At 45.5% G+C, this 21179-nt stretch overlaps 2 protein-coding genes across 2 annotated transcripts in view; one reads left to right on the top strand and one right to left on the bottom strand.

Moving 5' to 3' along the window:
- The window catches only part of zdhhc1 (zinc finger DHHC-type containing 1), a 48366-nt gene extending 44680 nt beyond the window's left edge, over positions 1-3686 (bottom strand). Inside the window, exon 1 of the mRNA XM_067248673.1 lies at positions 3636-3686. The gene's annotated coding sequence lies outside the window, so the exon portion shown is untranslated. The remainder of the gene's footprint in view (positions 1-3635) is intronic.
- Positions 3425-20058, top strand: hsd11b2 (hydroxysteroid (11-beta) dehydrogenase 2). Its single transcript, XM_067248675.1, has 5 exons — positions 3425-4016; positions 11784-11996; positions 15770-15955; positions 17653-17790; positions 18684-20058. The coding sequence occupies exons 1-5, from the start codon at positions 3743-3745 to the stop codon at positions 19088-19090; spliced, it is 1218 nt and encodes a 405-aa protein (XP_067104776.1). The 5' UTR covers positions 3425-3742; the 3' UTR covers positions 19091-20058.
- Positions 20059-21179: the final 1121 nt, after the last annotated feature.

Below are 21179 nucleotides of genomic sequence, written 5' to 3'. Positions count from 1 at the left end.
TGTGACATTGCTTGTAAAAAGGGCTATACAAATAAAATGGGATATAATAAGCTAAGCCTGTTGAGATGACTTGGTCAGACAGTTTTCTCTCAGGGTCACGCTGTTTAAAGGCATACACTGAAGGATCCACAGTCTCACTCTCATTCATTCCAGTGCTGAAACGATGACTGTGATATTGATCACATTCATAGGATTTCAACTGCCCATCATAAAATAATGCAAATCAAAATAGTAGGTGGCCAGTTCCAAAAGTCAATTAAATCCCTTTCGCACCTTTTATTTATGAAGAAATTCCTGTCTTGTATTCTAGCTAGTTGATTATGTATTAGTTATACATTGCATACTGTACAGTATTTTGGGCCCCATCAAGGAATATTATGGGAGAGAAACACTAATTGAATATCTCTAAACATGATTAATAATATTCATGAAGAAACTTGCGTTCCCCACTTGTAGGGCTCCCATCATCTCTCTCTAGGGACCATTCTGGGTACTGCATGTTCAACCAGTCAGCTGAACGAGAACGGTGCCTAGTGATGTTCCTGGATATAATCACAAAAACATCTTCAATGGCCTCAGTGTCCAGTTCTTAGAAAGAATGGTTATGTGAATTCCTGGAGCTATTAAAGTGGTCAGGGAATGTTGTGCATTTCCCCCTGTGCCAGCCACAACTTAATCAGTGTCATTGGCTTGGCTGGACCAGATTCTCCTTTCAGTATTTGTGAGAGTGAAAATCCACGGCTGTCAGAGATGGCCTTTGTTGTGCAGTGCTCCGCTCGGCGCGTTGGCAATGAAAACAGACCCGTTCCTCTGGGCAGTGCCATGCCGTGTAAACTCCAGCGCGGGATGGGTAAGGACAACAGCGATCCTGTAGGGATACACATGCAGCTGAACTCGATCTGTTCAGGCTGTGTGTTAGCCTTTAAGCTGAACGGACATCCCCCTCTGCCAGGTGAGGACCAGAGAGGACAGGTGCCAAGTGAGGACCAGAGAAGATCACGTCAGATCAGCAGCGAGGGAGAGGGCAGGTCGGACATGTGAGAACTAGCCCACGTTGTTCCTCCTGTTCCCGTCTGCAACGTACAGTTGTCGCTCTTCAGCGGTGTGACATGATTACGAGAAAGGGGGTTAGTGCATTAATGTGACCTTTCACCCCCTTCCCCTCTTTAAATCTCCAATCGACCTCCCCCTCTCCTCAGTAAGTCATAATAAGGTTGCATCATATCCCCTGAAATCCCTAGCTTCTCTTTGACTTCCATCCACCTCCATGTTCCGATGGATATGAGAGGCTGTGGAAAGTTTACATCATACTTAATAAGTCAGAGGTCAAGCTTGAGTCGCTAATACCAGCATCGCCACTCCGTCCTAATACCGTTGCTAATGCATCGGTGAGTTCTCAGTCTGGTCTGCTCGTGTGCACTGACCTGTGTCGGGTGACCTGGGTCAAGGGGTCGACCAGAGTCCTGTCAGGTCACGTGCTCGGCCATCTGAACAGGAAAGGCGTCCATTGTCTTGTTTCTAAAGAACTGCAGTGATCGTCGCACAACACTTAAGATAACCTTTGATCATGACCGCCGTGTAAGTAGCTTCTCAGCGCAGTACTTAACAGCAACAACGTTGTTACTTGGCGCAAACGGAAAATCAAGTGAAAACAATATACATGCAAATGCCACTTGTTGGTGTTAAAGAGGTGCAGAAGAGAAAGTGGGGAGGGGATTACGATGTTGTTACGGATTGTGTAAATCAAGCATGAAACCACACACCTGATAGAAAAATGGCTCTGTCAGGCCAAATAGTGTCCTAGGGCCAAATAGTGTCCTACCTGACGTCACAATGCCGTTCCGATGCAAGGACGCGTCCGTCGCTATGCCGACCTTAAATTCCTGAGATATCTACGTGTGCTAGCAGGAAACTGTCATGGTTGCTATACTGGTTACTAGATAGGAAGTTTTGTATTAGGCTTATTTAAACCAGTTTATTCTACTCTAAGATTTGAAGTTTTCACTCGTTCGACATTCCCGAGACAGCAACGCGCGCAGGTATAATACTATACGTGTTGCCTTCCCGGTCTGTTAAAATTGATGCTAAATAAGTGATTTTTTCGACGAAAACAACTAGCTAGCTAGCACTAGTTATCGAAGGAGTGAAAACTTTAAATCTTAGAGTAGAATAAACTGGTTTAAATAAGCCTAAATACAAAACTTCCTACCTAGTAACCAGTATAGCAACCATGACAGTTTCCTGCTAGCACGCGTAGATATCTCAGGAATTTAAGTTTGGCATAGCAACGGACGTGTCCTTGCATCGGAACGGCATTGTGATGTCAGGTAGGACACTATTTGGCCCTAGGACACTATTTGGCCTGACAGCTCCAACTGCCTTCCCTCTCCCTTCCCTTTCTCCCGCTCCCTCCCCCATTTCAAGATCAAGAGGACTTTGCAGAAAGGGGTTGAGAGGGTGCATACAGGGAGGAGTACGTGTTCAAAAGACACAGACGCTGAACAGCGACGAGTTCCTCTGAGGTCGACTCTATGCTGGCTTTAACACCTGCCCTGAAGAAGTCTCGCTCAGAGCCTTGGTGACACAATGCTGTGTCCTCTCCTTTGACCCTGTGCCTGCGCTGAATCTGTGGTCAAGGCGGGGTGATTGATGAAATGCTTCATAGGCCAGACAGGCACTTTTTGTGCTGTGTGTGAGTAGAGGTTAGGGGGAGGAGGTTGTGTGGGAGAGGATGGATTTGAATAGGGGGGTTTGTACAAGCTGCCCCGAACATGGTTTAAACCCCTCCAGACAATGTCATCCCACACTGATCGTTTCAGTTCAGCGGTACAGTGTTTGCCCCCTCCACCCCTACACAATAGGGTCCTGTATAGTTTACAGTATATACATGCCCTGGGTGGCAGCTAATTGCTCTGGGATAACTGCTGCTTGAGTGGAGCTATTATATTTATAACTTTCATTCAGCACACAAACACACCTCCCACGCAAACACACACACACACACAATTCTCATCTAGTTTCCAACAATTAGGGGGAACTGTGGAGAGGATGGGAGAGAGAAACGAGTGAAAGAGAGAGAGACAGGAGTTGCGAAAAGGAGGGGGACACACACACACACTCCAAGAGGGAATTATCAACAATTAGGGGAAAAGAGAGAGGGGGAGAAATAGAGAGAAAGAGAGGGGTGGGGTAGCCTGAGAGGCGGTTGTATTTGAGGGGGGTGGGAGGGGGGGCAAGGGGGTTACTGCCTCTGCTACTCTAAACTGCTGTAAAACTTTGGCCATTGGGCACAGATTAGATCTCTCCCTCCGTAGTCCCTCCCCTCCCCAGCAGCTTGCTCTATATATACACTTGAGAGAGAGAGCAGAGCCCTGTGTACTGTACTAACCTCCACTCTTCCTCCTCCACGATTAGGTGTTCAGTGTGCTGGGTGTTACAGTGCCTATGTGTGTGTCTGTGAGTGTGTGCTTATGCGTGTGTGAGCAAGACAGAGAGAGAGAGAGAGAGAGAGAGAGAGGCACATTGTTAATGGTGTGTTCCAGACACCTTCCACTCTGTGACAGAGAGCAACAAAAAAAGAGGAGAAAGCCAAACACAGAAGAAGAAAAGAGAGAGAGAGAGTTGGTTGCAAGAACCTTTTTGGAAGAGCCTCTTCCAACACCTGGTCTTCTTTTCCTGCAGTCTCCCTCTCCTGCAGTCTCCCTCTCCTGACGTCTCCCTCTCCTGCAGTCTGTGCGTTACCATGGAAGACTATGCGCTGCCTTTCTGGCTCTACATGGGAGTGATGTCCGTGTTTGTCGGCGGAGCCATCAAGAAAGTGCTGGCGTCCCACATCAGCGCCGTGCCAACGCTGGTGGCCTGGCTCAGCGCCACGGTGCTGGTGGAAAGGCTGTGGTCCTTCTGCGTGCCCGCGGTCCTGGTACTGGCTGCCCTCTGCCTCGCCTGCTGCCTCTACTCTGTCAGGACTGCCCCGATGCCCGCTCTGCCGGCCGAGGGCAAGGTTGTGTTCATCACAGGTAAGGCAAACCTTCCTTTTCTTTTTGACTAACAAGGTTTTAGTCTTGTGGAATGCTTATCTCGGCCTCCGGTCTGAATCTGCTTCTGTGTGTGTGTTTATCTCTCTCTGCTTCAATCTTTCTTGTGTATCTCTCTCCCTTCCTCTGTGAAGTTTTAAAAATATAAATTTCTCTGTTTGGATTCTCTCTATTATAAAGTTGTGCAACATTTCCTAGATTTTAAAGCTATAGATGTCAAGAACTCATTATTTGTTTTCAGCCTCATTCGTGTTCTTAGCTATGTTAAAAGAGGCGTAAGCACCTGCAACCTAAAGCTGACACTTTAGAAACTTTCGCTTCCAAGTCTTATCACGATCAAAGTGCTGGGTAGCTTGAGTTCACACGGTGTACAGTACATGAACATCCTGTATGTGTGTATCCTGTTCTGCCCTGAGATTGTGCGAGGATCACAGGATGTGTTTGTCCCGGTTCAACAGGGTATCGTTCAAAGACTCTGACAATAATTGTCCCTGATTAGATATGTCCCAGTTTTCTGAGTTAAAAGCAAAAGAAAAGGGGAGAGAGAGGGAGGGAGAGAGATTACTCCGTTAGATAAATGCTTTGTCATCCACTAGTACATGCCAAGGCAAATAGTTGGCTATCAAGACTCTACACCATAACACTAATTGCATAATGTTAAATGTTAAAATATGATGTAAATCTCAGTCAGGCGCTATCTAAATCTATAGTAGTAATCGCATTTTGCAATAATCAATTATTGTAAATGTCAAAGTGGTTTAAGGGGCTCAACTGATCAGTGAACTAATCCACTGCTGAGATCTATATGATTACATAAGACCTTTTATGTTATGTCTAGATTGCACTAAGGGACCTTTATAATCTGTGTCAGTGTGCACTGGAGTGTGATTGTGCATGAGTGTGGGAAACAGAGACAGAGAGAAAGAGGGAAAGAGATTAGGGGGATAGAGAATGAGAGAGAGTAAGAAAGATAATGATCTCATTTTATTGTTACTTTATAAATGCATGGATGCTTTTGTGCATGTGTGCGTATGAACTTTATCCCATGCATGTAGCGATTCTCTTACCACAAACGACTCTTTCTTCCTCTTACTCCTCTTGTTTGTTTTATGTCAGTAAGTAAACATTTAGTTTCTTCTGAACTTGTAAAGTACTTTACCATCAACAACCCTGCCACGCAGAAGGAAATAATTTATTTGATTTGTCAACCCTGACTGAGATAACTCAAGTGATTTTAAGTTACACACAGTGACACTTCTAGGAGTAACACCAACTATGGTCCCTCTCCTTGCTTGAATAGTTTGTATGTCAACACTATGAACTGTTGGCCAAATAATGCCTTATCTTGCCGGCCTTGGCACAAGCTGGCACACATATTCATTCTTAACTGCTATTAGGCTGACTGAGATAACAAACTCGCTGAGGGAACTTGAAAGAGGTTACTTTAATACAAGGTCTAAAAATAAGGGTAAATATCACTGGTCTCCAAAGCAACTTTGTTTTCGACCAAATGTAAAATGTTGATGTTTAAACTGATGTGTTTAAACTTGATTTTGAACTAAAATATTCAACTATACCTTATGGGTGAGGGGTCTGTGCCAGACTAATCATATACTGTATGAGATCAAGTTATATTGAGACAAATATCCAGACTCACCGCAGACCATACTGGCCCGGCATCCCCACAGAGAATACGTCTAGTGGCATGGTAACAGAATTAAATCCGCCAACAGTCAGTTAAACCTAATCTTTTTTTTCACATATCATGCCACAGACACCCCCACCCCAACACACACATATTTACACACTTACAGAGTCAGGACAGACATACTGCGCGCACATACACACACAAATTAAAAGACTCTGGACTTAGCAACAAAGTACTTTTGGGCTGAAATGACACAAGTCTGCCAACAGAGTTAGTGCCCCCCACTGGCTAGCTGCTAACTTTATCTCTTAATCATGACTAACCTGGAAAAAAGCATCATACGTTACCATGGTCCACAACAAAATGAACTACCAAAAGTGCACGACTGCCATACAGTAGTTAGCATCACCTACACCTACATGTTAAAAAACCTGTTGAAATGGTCAAACCGCCTCAACAGAAAGACAGGGCAGCTGTCCAACTCGGTTAATTGTTTGCCCCCAAAGCTTCAATAAACGACTCTAGGGTCACTCTGGCAATAAGACAAGTGTGGGGGGGGGGGAACTTTCTAAACCTCTTACAAAGCCAACTGAAGTACAATAGAAAAAGGCTGGCATTCCTTTTATGATGAAGGTCTCTGAAGTTACACACTGGCTGACTGGGCAATTTCTCTGTTCCACCTTCTCATCCGGCCCTCAGAAGTTTGCAGGTTCAAGGATAAAAAAGCTGAGGAATGCAAGTACTTTAAATTTGTGCTTATTACCATCGTGTTCTACATGTGGGTAATGTGTGAACAGTCTTGAAGTACATTTTCAAACATGAGCTTGTTTGAGAGTTTGAAGCCAAATATTGTCCAAGAGGAGGAATTCCCCCAAGGATGAATTTGACTTTCCCTTGTTGGACTTCAGTGACTCTTAAAACAAGAAGGGCCATTTTCCTAGGAGGTGCTTGGAAATTGTCTCGCATCAGAAATTTCTGTTCTGGTTGAGGGAACGTATTGATGGCGATACTCCATTCAACTCTTCCCTAATATGTAGAATCATTCCCTTTAACATGTAACCACATTTACAAGAGACTTTTACATACTACAGAGATGCCAGAGCCTGTAGATCTTATAGACTCTAGGCCAACAGGGACTAATAAAGACACGGTATTTCACCGTGTCTGTGTTTCCCACATGAAGGTCTTAAGGTTCATAACAGCTGCGTGGCACAACCGAGATGTCCCGGAGAAACCCAGCTGATAGAACAGTATCATGAACCGTAAAGGAGTAGAGGGCTGATACGCAGGGATGTGTTAACATACTGTGCGATGGCTCGACCTGCTCCGTTCTTGGGTGTTGAGAAAAACCTCCTTTTACGAGTTGAGAAGAAGCGCAGATTGTCTTTCTCACAGGTGCATCGAGAACCCTGACATCATCCGGTTTCCCACCGCTTGAAAACCCCTGCTCAGGCTACGGTAGCTAGCTAACGCCGGTCAGCGAAACATTGTGTTCCCGTTCTGCGAATTAAACAAAAACCTGCTCTCCCCAGCCGTTTTTAATACTGAGATTTCCTAAACACACTCATTCCTTGAGAAATTTCTCAGCCTAATAAGACACTCTTGTCCTCAAAAGGACACATGGCCTGCTTTGAGTGATTTCAAAATAGAACACACATTAGTTTTTTCTTCTAGCGCGCACCCTTTAAAAAAACCCTCAAGCAAGGCTGAATCTCCCAGGTGGTTCCTATCGCAGATAAACTTGTGACAACCTGCCCCTCCCCTTTTGTCCAGGAGTTGTTTGAGGACAGGGCTTGTAATTTCACACCCTCTCGCTTTATTCGCTCCCCCCCCCTTCCCTCTCTCGCTCCCTCTTTCTCCAAACTCTTGGCCGATTGCCGCCTGTTGCGTTGGCAGGATTCCATGACGACCTCATGGTTTTCACACTTCGGTCACCCTGCCTGTGTCGTCACAAGCGGCCACCTGATGAAGCCCTTCATCTGGATAGTGTCTGGACTTGACAACTACATGCAAGGAGGAACCGACTGAGGACGTGCAAATTGTACTTTTTTTTTTCCAGTCATTTCGTCACACGTTCACTCTGAATGCCTCAAAACATACCTACATTTCCTTCTCTTTCCAAAGATTCTTTCTGGTCCAAGATGGAGGCCATGTGAGGGCCACCGTGGTCACCCAGAGACAGATGTGTGGCCTTGCCTCCGTACGCTTGCAAGCCCCTGACAGCGGACACTCAACCATCTCCGCGGGGTGCCTTGCTTGTTTTTCAGTTCGGGGGGGGGGGGGGGGGGGCCTCTTTAAGCGAAAAAGCGAGCTGTTGCACAACGGCGCTTCCTTCAGAAAGATGATTCGCTGGCCCTCCCAAACCTCCGGACTGAAACCAGTCCACATATCCCCTCTCGGATCAGCGCTCGTTCCCAACGGCAACCCTACGCCGCGAAGCCACTGAAGGCTTCTCATGTTCCCTGGGGGCCCAGTGAAATATGCCTGCCTTCGTGTCCTTAAAAAGGTAGGGTATGGGACGAGATGAAGAGTGTGGAACACCGGCCTCCCCTTACTCCCTCCCTCTCTCTCTCTCTCCCTCTCCCTGTCCCTCTCCCTCCCTCTCTCCTCCTCCATCCCTCCATCTGTGAAAGGATGGGGCTTGGGAGAGACAGCTGCAGTAGGGGCTCTCCCCCTTCACATGTGTTTCAGAGGCAGGAGGAGTTGACCAGCGCTCAGGCTTCAGAATCAGAGTAACAAGAGCCGCCTCCTTGCTTTATCCCTCCCGCTACACTCCAGCATTCTGGGAAAGAGGGAATGTGTGTGTGTGTGTGTGTGGTCTAAGTGGAAGAGGAGAATGTGTGTGTGTGTGGTCTAAGTGGAAGAGGAGAATGAGAGGCGTGGTTATGCAGTATGCATAAGCCACAGACATATGGGGTCAATACTTATACCGAGTGTCAAATATAACACATTAATTTACAATGTATAATATGTATAATACATATAATACAATGTATGTATAATATGTGTGTGTGTCAGACTTTGGCCAACATCAGCAGGAATAATGAAAAGTTAGGAAAATTAGTGCAGCGATATATTAAGTGACGATCAGGTTCCGTAACAGAACCTCTCATTGCTGGGCCTCTCATGGCGTCCTCGTTGAGAGAGATCTTGGTCTGACACTGCCAATGTGAAGATCCTATTTGGTTTCAACAGCATCATCCTGCCCAAGAAGCCGATCTCACAGGAGGGGGACAAGTGACAAACTATGTCTGCTTTTGTCTCTGTCAAAGGCAAACAACAGAAGTATTTTCAGTTGCATCAAGCGGACGGGGAGTTGAGGGGTGAACTTGAGGCCGAGTTGGATAGAAAGAGAAAGAGAGAGATATCGTCTGACTTGGAGTCCATCCTATCGGTTGTTCAAACATGCCAGCAAACTCAGATATTGGTGTGGGCGAGAAGTCACACACACATAAAATCAGGCGCACATAAAAGTACAGGCGCGAACAAACACACATTTTTTGTTAGCTCTTCTCTACAGCGTCGTTATTCCACGAAGCCAGATTCCTCAAACCTGAGTACTCAGAACCCGGTTCTGCTCTTCAACGGTAAGTCAACATAGCACTCTACGTGGTCCGTGTTTGTTCAGCGCCTCAGTACCCACGTCGTGTTTAACCACCCCTTCCCGTTCACTGCCCAGGACGCTGGCGCGCTCTTTTACTCAATGTCCTTGGAGAATTTCCAGTACTGAGTCCCAAGCAGAAAGATACAGTGAACCTTTCTCCAAATATATCCTTCACCAAGCTCTCTCTCCTTCCCTTTGTTTCACACACATCGTTTATACTGTGAAAAGATGTATGCACGCACAACCAATACATGTATGTTCAAACACAGACACACCTGCAAACAGAGGACAGGATAGAGAGGGCTATGACATGTAAAATAATGTAAAACTGTTCTTTTAGAAATACATTGTAATCTAGTTTTGTGTAATACTGTAGGTGCATGGTTAACATTTTTAAAAGAGAGACATTGTAACAGGTAACCAAGTAATGATTTGTTGGGCCCTGGAGGGGTGTGTGTGTGTGTGTGTGTGTGCGTGTGCGTGTGTGTGTGTGTGTGTGTGTGTGTGTGTGTGTAGGGAGGGGGTTATTTTCTTTCCAAGATGATAGAACACACCCAGCTAACTGATAAGGATCCCCGTCCTTAGAACAAGAGATAAGGTGAGCCAGAAGCATGTCCCTAGACAGTCTCTGAGCGAGGGAGGAATGGAGAGCTAGAAGGAGGAGGGAGGAGGAAGGGAGAGATGGAGAGTAAGGGGGAGGAGGGAGGAGTAGAGACAGGAGAGGAGGACTCTCTACGGTTCACTGCTGGAAACAAGATTCAGGTGAAAGGTGAGAGAGAACACTTGTGTCATTTCACATTCACACATGCATACGCACATTTATACAAACTTATTACGTAAATACATTTGAGTACTTACATACTTGCTTACAGTACATGCATGCACAAACACAAAATCCTTCTGGAATCAGTTGTTCCAACAATCTAATATCTTTTGAGCCACTGGCCTAGACACTGGCCTAGAGTTGTGTAGCTGACAGAAACGAATGTGTTCTTTCCTCCAAAAAGGATACCCTTGATACCCATTCATTTACTACCCCAAGTGGTACGATACAAAGGGCTCCTCTGTACCTTGTATTTGATTACAGATTATTATTGCGGGAGTAAAAGAATGATTGCAAACTCATGTTTTAACCTCTGGATGTGTACAGTTTGGTAACTCGAGCACTGGGGAAGTGTCCTGGGTGCTCTAAAGATGGGTCAGGTGGCTGAGCGGTTAGGGAATCGGGCTTGTAATCAGAAGGTTGCCGGTTAGACTCCTGGCCGTGCCGCACAACGTTGTGTCCTTGGGCAAGGCACTTCACCCTACTTGCCTCGGGGGGAATGTCCTTGTACTTACTGTAAGTCGCTCTGGATAAGAGCGTCTGCTAAATGACTAAATGTAAATGTTTTGATCGATATACATTAATAGTGAGGCAATGATTATGTGATGGGAGCCGCACCAGGGCTGAGGGTGATCATTCATCTCATAGGATTCATCTCATAGGATGCCACTCTCTATTTCCCCTGGCATCTGTTTCATGTCCCCCGCCACATTCCAAAATGGTATCTCCTGTTTGTGTTTCCCGTGGGATGTTAAAAGAGCCCATTAAAACGTCTGTACAACTCATCTCAGCAGCTGCCCTTCTTAATCCAAGCCAAAGAGTTTTCAATCAGCTTTCTACTCTCTTGGACATGAATGAATCATTCATTTTTATATGGAGTTTAGTAGTTGTTGAAGCATGTCTTATCTGCATTATCAACTCGCTCCTTTCTGTTATGTTGTATGTGATAAGAGATTCTGTGCTTTTGGCATGTGGTATTTTTTTAGTGTCACTTGTTGAACATTGCACTTGCTCGAACAAGAACTTTTTGTGTGTGATGTAAGATCTGCTGAACTTTATTTATACTGTTTGAGAGAGTGGAAATTATGACTGATTTGGGTCCATAGTTCATGGGCGACTTTCAAGTCAGGACTTGTCCGTGGTGCATTTACATCGTGTTTTAGGGAATAGCTCACAACCCTTTTTCACACATTTCCAATAAATTGGCAAATTTCTAATAGTTAAAAATAAACAGCATCTATGAAAATGTGACATTCTGCGATACAAGATTTACATTTACATTTACATTTAGTCATTTAGCAGACGCTCTTATCCAGAGCGACTTACAGTAAGTACAGGGACATTCCCCCGAGGCAAGTAGGGTGAAGTGCCTTGCCCAAGGACACAACGTCAGTTGGCATGACCGGGAATCGAACTGGCAACCTTCGGATTACTAGTCCGACTCCCTCACCGCTCAGCCACCTGACTCCCTAGATAGATAGATATTCATTGCAGGAATATATTGCTATTTTTATATGCTGTGATTCCTTGAAAGTCGAGTGGTTTGTTGTTGGAGCTTTTGAACGATTGCATTACTTTCCGAGAAACTAATTTACTAAATGCTGCTACTGGACCAGAACAGCTCCCCCTGGCTGCCAGGAGGACCTTTGACCAAGTGAGTCTTTCTGTCCCCAGGTTGCGACTCCGGCTTCGGTAATGCAGCCGCACGAAATCTGGACGAGCTGGGTTTCGAAGTGTTCGCTACAGTGCTGGATCTGTCCGGGCAGGGAGCCAGAGACCTCAAGAGGACCTGCTCCCCGCGCCTCACCCTCCTCCAGGTGGACATCACCCAGCCACAGCAGGTCCAGCAGGCCCTACTGGACACAAAGGCTAAACTGGGACTCAGAGGTATGTCAAACTCCTGGTCCAACCCTTCAAGAAAATGCATGCAGGGGAACACGCATGTACACAGGCATGCGTGTTGTAAACAAGCAGCAATGTGCACGGGCACATGTGCGAGAACATATATGCAAACCACACAGACAAACCACACACACACACAGACAAACCACACACACACACACACAGACAAACCACACAGACAAACCACACACACACACACACACAGAGAGACAAACCACACAGACAAACCACACACACACACAGACAAACCACACACTCAGACACACACCCTATAAATATTGGTACAACCTGAAGGCGCATAGAGTTAATTCCCACTCAGGATTCTTTCTAATGCCCTCATTAAAAGACCAGGACAAAGATTTTCTGCTGAGATTATTCCTGAAGCACATGTTTGTTTATGCTTGTGCCTTTCAACAGTTTACTTTGGCTATGAATCCTCTTTCCTGATTTTGGAAGGAGCTCCCCATTTGGGGAGGGGGGGGTGGCTGGGGGGGGGCATAAAACACACCAAGAAGGCAAACACACTGTAATAATGTGAGGCCGCTAGCCCAGGAGCTGGGCTATGGCTGTGTTTACTTTTGCAAATGTCATCTAAGGACATCGTGTATTTGTGTGTGTGTGTGTGCGCCCGGCATGTACTGTGTGTGTGTGTGTGTCAGAAGTGTAATCAGAGAAGACGGAGGGAAAGGTCACTCACATGCTCACTCATCTACTCTCACTACTGGGGCTGTGTGGGGTTTGGCTGTGGATCAAGAGCACACTTTCATTTCTCTTGGCCACAGAACCCTAACCAACACCACGGTGTCCGCAGGTTCTGCACTAATGGATTAAAGAGTAGTGGTGGGGGGGGGGGGTGTTATTTTAAGAATTAGTAGTCAGGTGGCTGAGCGGTTAGAGAATCGGGCTAGTAATCAGAAGGTCGCTGGTTCGATTCCCGGCCGTGACAAAATGATGTTGTGTTCTTGGGCAAGGCACTTCACCCTACTTGCCTCGGGGTGAATGTCCCTGTACTTACTGTAAGTCGCTCTGGGTAAGAGCGTCTGCTAAATGACTAAAAATGTAAATGTAAGAATTACAGAAGGATTAAAAGTAGGGATTGATTATATTTCAATCAGCAGTGCCCCCCATCCAAAACCCATTTTCTCGAAGACCATGTGCTCAGGGGCTCAAAACCTAAACTAAAAAGCATAATTCCCCTTGCCAAGTTGACCAAAATGTTTTATTTGAGTAGTGATTGAAGCTCATTATGACTTGAGAAACCTTTGAATTTATCTGCTATCAGAAATTGTGGATGCATTCAGTTTCATACACAGAATATTTTCACTTTTAATGTACTTTTATGAACTGGAACAAAACTAATTGTGCAAGTTAACCTTTTTGTTTATGTATCAAAATAGGACATTTATGAATTACAAGATGTTAGATGCTTGATGTACAGTTCTTTTTATTAGTTGTCACTGATCTAAATGGTCGCACACCACACAGACGTACAGTCAGATTAACATGGCAGATTGTCTTGTACTTTGGCATGTTTTCCCTACACACAGACACACGCACACACACACACACGCGCACACACACACACACATGAACTCAAAAAAGATTGACCCGGAGGAACAGTCAGACGATCGGGCCACCTGTGTTTGTATACACAATGCAACAGTCGTCCATGAGCCACATTAGCACAGCTCTGAACACTAAAGAGGCTTGTTGACGTAGACAGACCAAACAGTAGCTATCACTCTGAAGGTATCATCATAACGCGCCGAAGGGTATGCTGGCTAGCACGTGTCACAGCTTCTTAAAAGAGGAAACTCAGGGATTTTCAACAATGAAAGGATTAAGAGTTATAGGGAGTCAGGTGGCTGAGCGGTTAGGGAATCCGGCTATTAATCAGAAGTTGTTGGTTTGATTCTCGGCTGTGCCAAATGACGTGGAATGACTAAATGGAAATAAATATAGGATGGAAATACCCTAATACTTCTGATCTGTACATAACTGTTGCATAACCTGTCTAGACTTCCAACACCTTCTGTCAGTTGGGGCAAGAGCTTCCTGATAACACGATGCAGCACAATCATCTCACTGACATGTAACTACCAGGACAGTTGTCCTTTGTCTTCGACCAATCACATCACCCCTACGTACAGTATTGTACGTAGGGGTGATGCCGTGGGGCTTGAGTTTAAATCTCCACTAGTCACCCAGTTCTAATTATGTTCTGGTTTTAAAGCCAATCAAATGGGCCAAAGGTTAGGGATTGCTCTGGGTGGCACGTACATGGAACTCCAGATGCAGAGTGTCTTGTTGGCGCAATAGGTGTTCTCATACAACGTGTACTTCTCAACTTTCCCCGACTGTCACTCACTACCAGTAAACAGAAGTGGGGGGGAAATATCTTCTTACACCTCACCTCTGTTTTTGTATATTTCTCTCTCTTTCCCAATCTCTCTCACCCAACCCTCCCCCTCTCTCTCTCTCTCTCTCTCTCTCTCTCTCTCTCTCTCTCTCTCTCTCTCACTCACTCTCTCTCTCTCTCGTCTCCCTCTCTGGAGTTTTTTCTCTTGACATACATCCTTCCCTCCCTCATCCCTCCCTCCTTTGCCCAGTTTGGGACAGAACGTTCATTCCCATTCTAAGTGTTTCTCCTCCTGGCTTCTGTGCGTCCCCCCCCCCCGTCCCCCCCCCCCCGTCCCCGGTCTCACACAGGGAACTGAAATGACAGCCTTTGCTGGGGGTGAGAGGAAACAAACTGCCGTTTTAACAGTTAAAACGGTGGAGAAGGGATGTTTTGCAGACAAATCAGAGAGAACGGGAAAGAAGGGGAGTTTAAGATTTAAGGAAGATGATCTGAACACACCTCAAAACCTGCCGTCCTGACTGCGCAGCATTCTTTTTAGTTGTCCAGCGTTATCGCTACCTAACAAAATAAAAAGAGTATACACGTTTTCTTTTCTTTCAGATGTTACATCTGCCTGCCTCCATCTTCGCTGATGTTTTCATCAGCGTGCGTATTTGCCAGATTCCACATAAACGTTCAGGATCAAACATGTTGGACAGCTTATCTTCCCGAATATACCCCACTGAAATGTATCAAATGTTGCTTGTGAAATGTTGAAGTTGCGCAACAGTCCTCTAGGCCAATATGTTGATCTTAGATACCTAAACCTTCTACAAGGCTAGTATTACTGTGCTAGTTTTGGGGCTGTCCAAAATGTTGTGTTGAGAAGCACAAATAGCAATATTGCGGATTATACAAACACATTGTCCCTTATGTCAGAGTATCATCTCAAGGATTTTTTACAAACAAGAAAGACTGCCCCTCTGTGGAACATGCAAGTAAATGCACCTGAGTAACAGAAAAGAGCAGTTGGCTCTTATTGCTTTACCACTTAACTCAAACCGTGGAGTGGATGGTGTAGCATCACATTAAGTTAGATTTACCGTCTCTCTCCCTCTTTCTCTCTCTCTCTCTCTCTCTCTCTCTCTCTCTCTCTCTCTCTCTCTCTCTCTCTCTCTCTCTCTCTCTCTCTCTCTCTCTCTCTCTCTCTCTCTCTCTCTCTCCCTCTCCCTCTCTCTCCCCCTCTCTCCCTCCCTCTCTCCCTCTTTCTTTCTTTCTTTCTCTCTCCCTCCCTCTCTCCCCCTCTCTCTCTCCCTCCCTCCCTCCCTCTCTCCCTCCCTCCCGCTCTCTCCCCTCCCTCTCTCTCTCTCCCCTCCCTCCCTCTCTCCCTCTCTCCCTCTCTCTCTCTCTCCTCCAGGTCTCTGGGGGCTGGTAAACAACGCCGGCGTGTGCGTGAACTTCGGCGACGCCGAGCTGTCTCTCCTGTCAAACTTCCGTGGCTGCATGGAGGTCAACTTCTTTGGGACTCTGTTCGTCACCAAGACATTCCTCCCCCTCCTGCGCCAGGCAAAGGGACGCATCGTCACCATCTCCAGCCCCGCAGGTGAGTGTGTGTCCGCGACACACACACACACACTCCACACACACACTCCACACAGCAGGGGTGTACATGTGTCAGATGTGTCGCTTTTTGAAAACTGAAATTTTGCCCCACACACACGCACACACACACTTTCCATTAAGAAAATTTTATTAACGGCAACCACATCCTCAGTTATTCAAAAGATTTGTCCCTGCCATGTTGGAAAAAACAAACCCATGTCCCTGCAATATAATTGCTCACGCAAACACACGCTACACAAACAGATCCATATGGAGTTGATATCACTTTGTCAGGCCTCAGTGATACATACATGTGCAGCAACTCTGTTGTCCTAATCAGCACTTTCTCTCCTTTCTCTTGTCATACTATGAATTGGAGGCAGATGGGCATAAACAAGGTTCTTCTTTACTTCGCCTGACTGATTACTACGATTTGAGATCATCTTAAAACTGTGAGGCATGAACATGAACTGCAGTGTGGTCACACATCGCAACTAAAACATTTGGCTGCCGCCAAAGTTCTGTTCGTGTTGGTCTTCCAAGACAGCAATCAGTAAAATGAGTCATGTTGTCATGACTGTATTTCATTGAAATCCTGAGATGATAGAGCAGAGGACTATATCCTACTCTGGGATCCCAGGAGACATACACCAAAGCTATTCACCAAAGCTATTCACAACTAAAGTCTTTCATTCAGCGAACGCCTCCAGGGTGAAAACATACATTTATAAAGAGTCTCAATCGGTAATTAAGCTCCTACCTGGCTCTGATCCTATCCTCCCTTCCATCAAAGGCTGGAGGTGGAGGCCCAGAATTGGCACGCGCTGGGGCTTGCCTCTTATCTCTGCAACCATCACTGGGACTGTCTTCATTCCTAAACTGCATCGCTCCCAGAAAAGTGTAAACAAGGTTTCCTTTATATCAATCGGAGATTCTCTGTCCTGAGTGTCTTCCCGTAGCCGTACCATGTTTTGGGGTTGACTCAAACCGCCCCAGAGCACTTCCCGGCGTTGCGTTGAAACAGAGCCAAGCTGCGCTGCTACAGGGCTTGAACAGCTCCTTTGGAGGGAAATGTTTTTACAGTCAAACCTGGGTTGCCAGATGAATTATTTTGATACCATATAATAACAGGTTGCATACCAACGATGTACATCTTGTTCTTTTTTATTGCAGTTATGGTTACCAAAGAACAATAAACAGGCATAATCTTTTTTGAGTAGTAGGTAATCTTTATTGGATAAAGACTGTGATTAAATGAAAGAAAATTACTGATATACAGTTTGTATTTCTCCAAATTCACTAGAAAATAACTAAGGCCACTGGATGATATAATGGTGTTGGCTCGCTCCCTAGGTTGGATATACTGTTTGTAATCCATTAAAGTACTTTGAGCATTTGCTTGACTGCAAAGTAATCCCATAGCTTAACTGTGCCAGGCAAGTTAAGTTAGGTTCAGCTCAAGTATTAGAAATGATTCAAAAGAGCAATGCAGTGTATCTTAATAGCGACTTGTAGGCGAAATGTCTATAGGAATAGTGGTTAAGGGGTGTGAGTGCACTGTTTGCATGAAGAAAAGGGGGAGGTATTGCTTCCAATCCCTCTGCACACCCTTGACTATCCTACGGATTCTAAATACTACAAGTGCGGTCCGTTCCCCCCTCAGGACAAGCCTCTAACTAAGGGTGTGTTTGCTTGTAGGAGACCAGCCGTTCCCTAGCCTGGCTGCATACGGGGCGTCCAAGGCCGCCCTCAACCTCTTCATCAACACCCTGCGGCACGAGATGGAGCCCTGGGGGGTCAAAGTCTCCACCATCCTGCCATCCTCCTACAAGACAGGTGAGGGGGGAGATGGGGGTGAGGGCAGGGGGAGATGGGGGTGAGGGCAGGGGGAGATGGGGGTGAGGGCAGGGGGAGATGGGGTTGAGGGCAGGGGGTGATGGGGGTGAGGGCAGGGGGTGATGGGGGTGAGGGCAGGGGGAGATGGGGGTGAGGGATGGGGGTGATGGGTTTGAGGGCAGGGGGTACAAGTGGAAGGATTTGATGGTAATAGCAGGTGGTGGATGGGGGGAGGGGTGAGTGTGTGTGGGTTTGCGGTTGCACCCACATTAAACTGTAGCCGGTGAACTGGATCCACACAACACTTTAAGGCAGTAGTGGTCTAGACTTTTGCTGGACAGAATAAGTGTTGTCTGTGATGCAACCCATTAGCGGTTATGGAACAGAAAACCACTTGAACATTGAACATCCCCACCGAAAAAAGCACATTTCAATCCAGCGGATTTGCACTACTGAGGATCCGAAGTAACAAAAGATGCTTAACAGAGCGTTTTAACCACTGTTGTTTACATATTTGGATCACAGGACACATCATCTCCTCTCTGTAACTGCCTTTTTTCCTCTCATTGACTTAAAGTTGTGGTCGGCCAAAAGCAGTCCCAGATGATTAGAGATTAGATGTCGGGACAAAGTGTGCCTGTACTTTGTTTACACTCTTTTTCCCACTAACCCATCATTCCTCTTCAGCCCTGTAACTTATTCTCCATGGTTGATACGTTATCCCACGGCTTATACAACAATAGCACAGAGCGAGAAATACAACTGGAGGGAAAGAGACAGAGATACCTCTCCTGCACAAGCAGTATGCCTGGGCTGGCTACGCAAGAGAAGATCAAAGCTCAACATTTTTGCTGTGTCGTTCCCCCCCCCCCCCCCCCCCCCCCCTTTCTCAGGTCAGTCCAGTAACCAGGAATACTGGGAGAAACAATTCAAGCACCTGGTCCAGAACCTGAGTCCGTCCCTCCTGGAGGAATACGGGGAGGATTACGTGGAGGAAACCAAGGAACTGTTCCACAGCTACGCCAGGACAGCCAACGAAGACCTCAGCCCTGTCATCGACACCATCTCGGAGGCGCTCCTCTCCCCGAGGCCTCATGTTCGCTACTTCGCTGGCCCCGGCGTGGGCCTCATGTACTTCATCTACAGTTACTTTCCCTTCAGCATCAGCGACAGGTTCCTCCAGAAACTGTTTGTCCGGAAGAAGCTGGCACCCCGGGCCTTGAGGAAGGAAAACAGCCTGAGCTTAAACGGCCTGAACCACAATATTAACAACAACAACATTGAGAAAGTAGTCAAGTAGTCTAAACTATAGATGGGTGTGGGAAAAAATATATAAATATGTGTACGAATCTGTAGGACCACTTCTGTAACAGGCTCATAGTGTTGTGTTTTGACGTACGTTTCGTTTTGTATATTTGTTTTTTACTTGTATATTGAATATGTATTATTGAAGGGATCATTTAATTGCACCAAATGTTTTTGTGTGTGTGTTTTTTTTTGTCTCGTATAATATAACATGGCAGCCAGTGAGTGTGTTCTGTGTCAGAGAAGATAAGCCTAGAGGTCAACAAGTTTGGGGTGGTAGAGCTATCTCCATGACAACAAACAATTAGGCTTAGGCTAGCCTTGTACCTGTGGGTCCCACACCTGTGGTCTATGACCCTGTGTACTGTATTAGGTTCTAGGCACAAGCTAGCTCAGTTACGAACACATTGTAGACAACAAACGTAATAAAATCTGCAGATAAAAACGCACATTTACTACTGGCAACAGCATATTGGTATTTCACCGCATGTACAGACAACACACTGAAGACGTGCCTTGGTCGCAATCATTATGTATCGTAGCAATCATTATGACAGAAATGTATGTAGTGGAATTCATTTGTCTTGTTGCTGTCGCGGCTGATTTGAACTATGCCCTGTGACCTGCTCTGAGTCATACAGTACAGAGCAAAAGACACAAACTTGGCCTTGTTTTTGTAAATATGTCATTATCAAGTTTTTTGATTAATGGATCCTAGAAGTTGAATTTCAGATGTTGTTTGTACTTATGTGCATTTATTTTTATTTTTCACCTCACTGTTAACTTGTCACTTAAATCAGAATATTCATGCCAGGTGTTTTTTTATTTCTGGTTTTACTCATGAATCACTTCAACTGTGAATTTTATATCACATCATGAAAAAAACGGATGAAAAAAACAAACAAACCGCAATTGTTCACTTGGTTCGTTCTTTGATAGTATTAAAGTTGACTTTTTCAAACACTTGGTCCGTCACTTTCCAAAGCACTGAGATCAGACAGTGGGTTGCCTTTGTTTCCGAAAGGTTTGTTTTCTCACCAACTGACCCTCATACTCAACCACCCCCTTTTAATTCCCTCAATTAGCATTTGGCGGCTGGCATCGGCTCTGCTAATTCCAGGGTTTTTCATCATTCAATTAAGCCTTGAGGTCATCGTGGCATTTCTTATCAATTGTGTTAATGACAGAGAGGGGGAGGGAGGGGGGGGTGAAGCTCTCAACAACAACAAAAACACCCCTCCACCAACACAACACCATCATCCACCACCAGTCAGCCACCTCACTTCAACTGAAAACTCAATTAATCAACGCAACAGCAGAACAATATGCAACTCCCTCTAGACACAGCAATACACACAGTACACACACTCATACATTTACCAGACGCTCTTATCCAGAGCGACTTACAGTAAGTACAGGGACATTCTCCCCGAGGCAAGTAGGGTGAAGTGCCTTGCCCAAGGACACAACGTCATTTTGTCACGACCATCTGACCCCATACACACAGTGTAACACACTCATACACACAGTGTAACACACTCACACACACAGTGTAACACACTCACACACACAGTGTAACACACTCATACACACAGTGTAACACACTCATACACACAGTGTAACACACTCATACACACAGTGTAACACACACATACACACAGTGTAACACACTCATACACACAGTGTAACACACACAGTGTAACAGCTGCACCCCATGAGGGATCAGTGTGTGAAAAACACAAGTTTCAATCTTCAACCACTCCCTAAAATGTTTTTTTAGAGGGTGATTCCATTTTTATTGGAATCACCAAAGATTGATTTTCAGCTTGTGTGCGAGTTCCACGTCTTGAGAAAAAACACATTTGCACAAAAATGTTCATAATTTGTCTGGTCAATTCACTTTTGGCGATCACTGACCTGCAAGTTTTGCGAACATATAAAAGGGATATGTTGAAATCATCTCCGGACATTCTGTAGTAATTCAACCCAAAAAATATGCCAAAACCCCAATGTAATTACACTCCAGTGGTTTATATTCCAGTTTCTTCCAGTGCAAAAGACCTGGGACAGACTAGTTATTTTAA

Source organism: Osmerus mordax, chromosome 13 (genome assembly GCF_038355195.1).
Source record: "Osmerus mordax isolate fOsmMor3 chromosome 13, fOsmMor3.pri, whole genome shotgun sequence".
NCBI classification, from domain to species: domain Eukaryota; kingdom Metazoa; phylum Chordata; class Actinopteri; order Osmeriformes; family Osmeridae; genus Osmerus; species Osmerus mordax.
The sequence above is the reverse complement of the archived record's forward strand: the minus strand, read 5'-3'. Positions and strand labels throughout refer to the sequence as shown.